Source organism: Microtus ochrogaster, chromosome 24 (genome assembly GCF_000317375.1).
Source record: "Microtus ochrogaster isolate Prairie Vole_2 chromosome 24, MicOch1.0, whole genome shotgun sequence".
NCBI lineage: Eukaryota > Metazoa > Chordata > Mammalia > Rodentia > Cricetidae > Microtus > Microtus ochrogaster.
The window spans coordinates 35588001-35595866 of NC_022024.1; the positions used below are offsets into that span (position 1 = coordinate 35588001).

A 7866-nucleotide genomic window follows, 5' to 3' on the forward strand; every position below is an offset into this window, starting at 1 on the left:
TGGCCTCGAACTCAGAGATTGTCCAGCCTCTATCTCCCGAGTGCTGGGATTAAAGATGTGCACCACCACCACCCACCTAATTCTTAACAGTAGCAAAATTACAATTATGAAGTAGCAAAGAAAATAATTTTAAGGTTGGGGGTCACCAGCACATGAGGAACTGTATTAAAGGGCCAGCACATTGGGAAGTTTGAGATCACTGGTAGAAGTGGACTATATTTTCATCCACCCAGCAGAGATAGATATCGAGGCTGGCTCCATCTCCTGGCTATTATGCAAAGACAGTGATGAACACAATTGCTTCCTGAACTTCTGTTTTCATTATCTCACTACTGTTCATAACACGCTTCCAAGGGGATGTCCTCCTCTTTTGGTCTTGAAAAACTGAGGCGCAGAGACACTGAGGAAGTGCGCTTGATCATAGAGTTGGTTACCTGAAAAGCTGAATCTGAGCAGGACTGCTCAGCCTGAAAATCAGCTCTTCCCTCAACACCTCATCGCCCTGGCCTTTTTTTTTACTTAGATGTTTTCCTCCTGCCTTAGTAGCAGTTCAGGCTCCATGAAATTGCAGCAGGTTGTGGTGGACTAGCTGGGATTGTTACAAATGCTGCCACAGTGGGTGATTGCACAATGCGTGGAGGAGACATGTAGGATTCACATGTATAACCCTCCTTGAAAAATGACCCTGGCGAATGACTGTTGACATTCTCAGCAACGTTTTCAGGAGGGTTATCTTGTCCAGCCTGTGACACATGGGTGGTCGTCTGTTTCAACTTCACTTCCTAACCATTTCTCATTTCAATTCTGAAATTTTTAGGCAAATATTCCGTGTCTTGGACCTCATGAGAATGGACATGACGAATTTTGTCATTAGGACAGTTAGACCGCACATCCAGAATCATTTGGTGGAATATGAGAGGAACAAATTCCAGGAAATTTTAGAAGGAACTCCAAGTATGTATAATACAATGTGTGCTCATGTCAAAATTGGTTCAAAGTATGATACTGTAACTCTTGCCTGTTTGAGTTATATTAATGTTAAAATGTTTTAAGCCTCTTAAAAGTTGACATCACAAACTGGTAGTTGTTGCGTGTGTCCTGGAAGCTGTGCTGCACATCTTTCTTTCCCATTGACTTACTGGGAAAGGTTTATTGAGAATCTGCTGTGTCCTGTTGGGACGGTGCTGTGGTACGGCGATAGACAGAACAGAATGAAGTTGTAGTCTCCAGGGAGCTGACATTCTCGTAGGCATAGCAAACAAGCATAGTCTGTCACATGTATCTTTAGGGAGCAGGCGGTAGCGTGACGGAAGTCAGGGCATTTGTGAGGAAGGAGCGAGTCTTCTTTAGTAACCTTTGAGCAGATTCTGCCGAGAACTATGGGCGAGGCATGCCCAGGTGTAGGGAAAAGGAAGCTGCCAGGACAGAGACCCTGAGGCAGAGGCTGGCTTTGATGTTTGATGTGTACAAGGCAGATGTGACCAAGGGAAAGTTGGCAAGGGAAGGAGAGATGGGCGATGGGCTGAGAGGGAAATAAGGCAGGTTGTGTCAGTTTTAATGAGGAGCCACTGAGAGTCTCGTGCTGGAAGCAGCGTGTGACTTTGACTTTTAAAGCGTGGTTCCTGCACGTGAGCAAAGAGGACACAGCTCTCAATCGCATGTCCAGTGCTTCTCAGACAAGAATGGCGGTGGCTGGTCCAGATAGTAGAGATAGAGGGAGTGAGGTCGGGTTCTGAATGTGATCTGAAAGTGGAGAATGCCTGGTGAAGGTTGGGTGAGGGGGAATGGGGGCACTGAGGATGGCTCAGTAAGATATCTGGATGAAGCACTGGGTTAGTAGTGGGATGGGGAAACTTTGGAAAGAAGAGTGGGTTTTAGGTACATGAAGATCTAGTTTGACGTTAGTGTAGAGATGCCAAGTAGGCATTAGGTGTGAGGGTTCAATGTTGGGAACCGTGGATACACACTGGGGTTCATCAGCATATTGATACTATGTACAGCTATAAAAGTAGATAACTGGAAGGGGCTTAGCACATTGTAACCAATTTTCTTACAGCAATATTACAAGTATATGAAGTAGCCTCCCACTTTCTAAATGAAGAAATTGAAACATAGAGAGGTTAAATCACTTGCTTCAATAACACAGCTTATAAAGTATGGAGCTGGATTCACCCAGGCAGACTCACAAGTCCGTGCCCTTATCTTTCTTACATGGGATAAGATGGCCTTCGGGAGTAAGTGTGGATGTCGAGGGGTCTGGCCTGGGACGGTTTAGCATCTAGAGGTGATGTAAGGAGCATCAACAGTGGAGACTATGGGGATAGCCAGGGAGGTAGGATGCCAGCCAGGAGTGCATCCTACAGTGTAACAGGAGAAGCTGAGTGAATGCAACAGGACCTTTGAACTAGTCAAGAGAGATGAAGGCTGAGACTTGACCCCTGAATTTGACTAATGAGGATTATTGATAACTTTGATGGGCGCCATTTCAGTAGGTTTATGACTGGAGAGGGGGCAAAGAACAATTGAGTAAATACTACCTCCATCAATCAAGTGCCCAGTGAGGCAGGTCCTGTCACCCTTTCCTCTTCCAGTGGAGAGAGAGCTGGAAGTGCCATGGCAGCTAGCAGGTGGCTCTGGTGATGAGGATTTTATTGCGGTGATCTAGGCTGTTGGGTAGCCGAGCTTCCCTTTGGTCCACCCCTGACAGCCTGAGCTTCTCCATCACAATGATAGCACATAGCATTATGTAAACAGGGCACAGCGGATGCTGGTTTTAAACGGTCCCTTACACCCTGGAGCACATCCAGGGGAGCACATAGATCGTGGGAGCCACTTGAGGAATGGTCATAAATGTAGGCATGTTCTGCTTGGTAGCGAGCTCGTAATACCACATTTCCCTTCGATAGCAATTTAGAGACTTTTTTAAGGTCTGTGGGGCAAGTTAAAACCTTTACAGGGAAATAGTAGACAGGCGACTAGATCTCCCCAATAACTGGAGCTGTTTGGATTTTGGGATAGGCCTCTCTCTGTTGCTAGTTCCTCTACCTTTGTCAAACTCTTTCACTGATTAGTTCATTCAGGTCTGACTGGAATCCTAAGAGGCTGGCAATGTCGTCGCCCTCTGTTTACATATGAGGAAACTGAGGTTAAGTTACAGGCCTAGACGATGTCAGTAGTATACAGCCTGGATACCCAGATGTTTTCTGCCTGAGAACACATGCTGTTTTTCTTTTTTCTTTTGGTTTTATGGAGACAGGGTTTCTCTGTTCAGGAATATGGGAACATAATCATGCACGTGGATCTTGGCAAAAATACAGCTCTAATCACTCAAATAGGTTTAGCGCCCTGGAGGGGTTAATGCATTGAGTCCAAACTCAAGGTCGTCTGTGAGCAAGTGGGGCAAGCTGGTTTCCAGCTGCCAAAGCAATGCCATTAGGAATTGTTGTTTCTACTCCAGCTCCGTAAGGACCAGCAGTACATATGCGATGTGCCGTATGCTGCCGTTGGAAGGTCTCTGTGTGGGTGTTCTCGCTAGCATGCCAGGTAGCCTTTGCTAATCTCTGCCTTGAGGTGTCATGTGACAGGTCTTTCTCATGAGCATCCTTGAATAAGCCCTGTTCTCTCCAGCTCCCCGAGCACTTGCTGTTAAAAGCAGTAGTTGCTCACAGGTCTGTCTCTCCACATGGACTTAGGGCCTGGCCGTATATTTTCATTCATGCCCGGGACCTGTGTGAATCTGTCATGTGGAATATGTAAACAAAAGGACTGATCTGCTAAGAATAACCTTTATTATTATTATTATCATTTTGCTCTTAGATGCCCTCAGTCAAACTACAGAATGGCTGAAAGAGTCTATAGATGAAGAGTTCCTTTCTGAGACTGCAGCTCCTGGAACTGAACAGAGTTCCCCACCAAGCCTAAGTCCTCTATTGGTGCTAAATAATTGTTACTTGAAACTGCTTCGGTGGGATTACCAGATGAAGGTCTTGCCAGAGGTGAGTGGCTCTGTCCTGCACAGGTATCGGGTGTTCAGTTCCTGAGTTGTGACTATGAATCAGAGAGCCCATCTGTGTCGCACTTAGCTTGGTAACTAAAGTCAGACAGAAATGAGGACATAGACATGACGCTGCGTAGTTCACATTTTCATGGCATTGTGCTTCCCTCTGTGTTTTCACATGTTAAATATGCTAGACACTCGTGACAGATGGAACACGACTTCAGGAACTGACAGAAAAGCTGAATCAGTTGAAGATGATTGCCTGCTTGTCCCTAATTACCAACAACATGGTGGGTGCTGTCACAGAAGGCCTGCCCGAGCTCGCCAGCAGGTTGAAAAGGATTTCAGCTGTTCTACTCGAAGGCATGAATAAAGAGTAAGTTCTTTATGTGTGTCTGCTCCGTCACACAGAAACGTTCTACACGTATCTCCCAAAGCAGGCAATAACCTTGGCCATGAGGATGTAGCAGGCACTGCTGGCTTCCAAGCTTCTCGGAAGTTCTCGGTGTCCTTTCCCGGAAAGGCAGACCGTGTTCCATGACACGTGCCAGGATAAGTGTCGTGTTCCCTTTCGGCCGTGTGCACCAGCGCTGTTGTGGGTCAGTGCTTTGGAGGCATGTCTGTAACCCTGGGGGCTGTACAGGCGGACAGAGAAATGGGTTCTGGGTGCTTGCTGTCCAGCCAGGCTCCAGACTAGCTAGCTTCAGGTGAAGTGGGAGACCCTGTCTCCTAAAGTGGAGAGCCGTGGAGGGAGACACCCGAAGTTGATCTCTGGCCTCGACATGAGCACATGTGACTGAGCATCTCTCTCTCTCTCCCACGTGCACATAAGAAGGATAATAATAATTTTTTTCTACTTTGGAATTGTGAAAATAAAAGGAGATTCCTATGAGAGTCTTTGCCCAGGTATCTGGCACACAGCATGTACTCAGTGAATGTTAGTTACTAATAACCGCTAGGTATTCAGTCATCCTCCTTATGGCTTTATTTCTGTTTACCGGTTGTTTCATGTATGTGGAAATATTCCTTCACAGGAAATGAATACGTTCACTGCTCACATACTTGCCTTGTAGATGGAGTAACAGCATCTGTAATATAAAACAAGTAGATGTCATTTGCATATGCTTTGGTGATCTGTCACAAAACAGGCAAGGCTTTGCTTTTATTGTGAATAAGAAGTGACTTACATTAAAATTTAATTTTTCCTTTAGCCTGAGAACTTAGTGACTAAAAGCAGGAGAAAGCTGCCCTATAGTATACTGAACATCAGAAGGAAAAGATTTTATCCAGACAACCTGCTCGTGGCTTACAGAGCTGGAGGGGTCTGGTGTGGGTCGGCAGCAGATCAGCTAAGGCGGAGCAGCAGCTAAGGCGGAGCAGCGGTGGTGACAACCACTTCCATGCTCTCCTCACTCAGCGCCTCTGTCCACTTGCCTTTCTGCTCAGAGCTAAGTCAGGTATCCAGCAAGTCCCGTGCAGGAGCCCGGTTTGAACCACGGTCTTTACCACAACAGATTCAAGTCCTAATGTACTCCATTATGCTACTTCCTATCATCAGGCTGCCTCACATTCTTTAGTTCTTAGTTTTCACAGAGATATCATTTTCAATTATTCTTTAGTAGTGCAGATCTACAAACACCCTCACTAATTCCTTCTTTCCTTCTTGATTAAATGCCCGACTCCTTAGTTACTGTTTAATGTCTAGACTGTGCATGTGGGATTATTTGTTCGCTACTGACTGCCTTTGGTCATGATCAATCTAGAATGTCAGTTAATTTGGCCTCTCAATATCTCTGATTTTGACTGCTGTTATAGATTTACTGCTATAGTTATAGAAAAATTATGTTTTTCTGCTCAACTTTATAAGCGCTTTAAAAATATCTGTGAGATGGTTAAAAGCACTTGGCTTCTCTTCTAGATGACTTGGGTTTAGTTGCCAGCACTGACATGGAGGCTTACAGCTGTCTGTAACTCCAGTTCCAGAGGATCTGATGACCTCTTCTGGCCTCCATAGGGACTAGGCACACATGTGGTGCACATATGTGCATATAGGTGAAACATTCACATATGTAAGATAAGTCTTTCAAAAGGTATACGAATGAATTCACTCCTACTAGTGGGTTTGAGAAGCAAATGGATATTTTCTGTCCCCCTGGCTAGCCCCATGGAAACGGGTTTTACAAGCACCTATGCTTTCCTGTCAGACACGGGTGCACAGGCGCATGGTTCTCAGCACGTAAAAACCTACAGTGTGAGAGCACCGGTAGCTGGGAGAGGCACTATTGTCTGTCCTTTCTAATAACAGCAGTTACTGTTGCTGTGAGAGAGAATTGGCAAGCACATGAAGCAGCATATTTGAGAAGATGCCTGAAGACCTGCCTGATGCACTTTGCTCTGTGTTTTCTAGGACCTTTAACTTGAAGGAAGCCCTGGATTCTATTGGTGTTCAGACTTGTGCTGAAGTTAATAAGGCCCTGGAAGAGAGAGGCTCACCCACTTTAAATACTGAGGTTCAAGCTAATCTCATTGGTCAATTTTCAAGCCTCGAAAAGAAGGACAATCCTGTCTGCACCTTGATGGGTGAGTCCTCTTTATTTTTAAACAGTTTCTGCTTCGGTTTGAATCTGCTTTCACTCGCTGCATCGGATGAGGTTTAAGTGTCAGTCATAAATTCATATTACTACATTATTACATATTAGTACACAGTACTAAACACAGCTCATCACTGAAAGCAGCAAGGGCGACAGAAACGCAGAGGCAGGGGCTGATGCAGAGGCCGTGGAGATGTGCTCTTACTGGTTTGCTTACCTGGCTTGCTCAACTTGCTTATTTTTAGACCTCAGGACCACTAGCACAGGGGTGGCTCCACCCACAATGGTGTGGGCCCTCTCTCATTGATCACTGATTAAGAAAACGCTCAGCAGGCTTGCCTCCAGCCTTATCTTACAGTTGAGGCCCTCTCTCATTGATCACTGATTAAGAAAACGCTCAGCAGGCTTGCCTCCAGCCTGATCTCACAGTTGAGGCTCCTCCTCTGTGATGACTTTACTAAGCTGACATAGAGTAGTCGACATAGACACTTAGCTTTTACTTTTGAAGAACAGATAAAGTATAAAGAAAGATGGATGTTTCCATAGGCCTTGCTTCTTTGTTCAGAGCTTACCCTAACTACCCAGCCAGTGGCCTTTATGCAGACAGTATGGTGATGTGGAAATCCTGGGTGAATGTGCGGCTCACAGAGTGAGGCCGATGGTTCTGCCGTGAGCACACCCGAGAGAACTGAGGTCCCCTGGGAGGCATCACGGATGGGCTGTCATTGTGTTTGCTGGTCAAGCAGACAACTTCTCGGTGTCAGGCTGGGGGGAGAGTTGGCAGTATGGAGCACGCACCAGGACTCCTGCAGCTGAGAGGGTCAGGGATGGGGCTGGCTGCTTCGGGTTGTCTGCTCCATCAGGCCATTCTCAGCACTGCCCCTGTGGACTGGACGCCTGCACACTAAGGTGGCTTACTCTGCCATCATCCTCTGTGGTTAAGCATAGACAGAGACCGCGCTTTTGTGTCCCAGCCGCCCAGACCCGAATAATCACACAGAAACTATATCAATTCCAACACGGTTTGGCCAATGGCTCATGCATATTTCTAGCTAGTTCTTACATCTTAAATTAACCCATTTCTATTAATCCGTGTATCACCACAAGGCTGTGGCCTATTGGTCAAGTTCTGGCGTCCTTCTCCTTCAGCAGATACATGGCATCTCCTTGACTCTACCTTCTCTCTATCTATCTATCTATCATCTATCTATCTATCTATCTATCTATCTATCTATCTATCTATCTATCTATCTATCTATCTATCTATCTATCTATCTA

General features: G+C 45.8%; 1 protein-coding gene across 2 annotated transcripts in view; it reads left to right on the forward strand.

Moving 5' to 3' along the window:
- The window catches only part of Tcp11l2 (t-complex 11 like 2), a 21477-nt gene that overhangs the window by 8458 nt on the left and 5153 nt on the right, over window positions 1-7866 (forward strand). For both annotated transcript variants that reach the window (XM_005358243.1, XM_026784597.1), the window contains exons 5-8: window positions 818-954; window positions 3817-3995; window positions 4192-4373; window positions 6405-6577. In XM_005358243.1, coding sequence (XP_005358300.1) covers window positions 818-954; window positions 3817-3995; window positions 4192-4373; window positions 6405-6577 — 671 coding nt within the window. The remainder of the gene's footprint in view (window positions 1-817; window positions 955-3816; window positions 3996-4191; window positions 4374-6404; window positions 6578-7866) is intronic.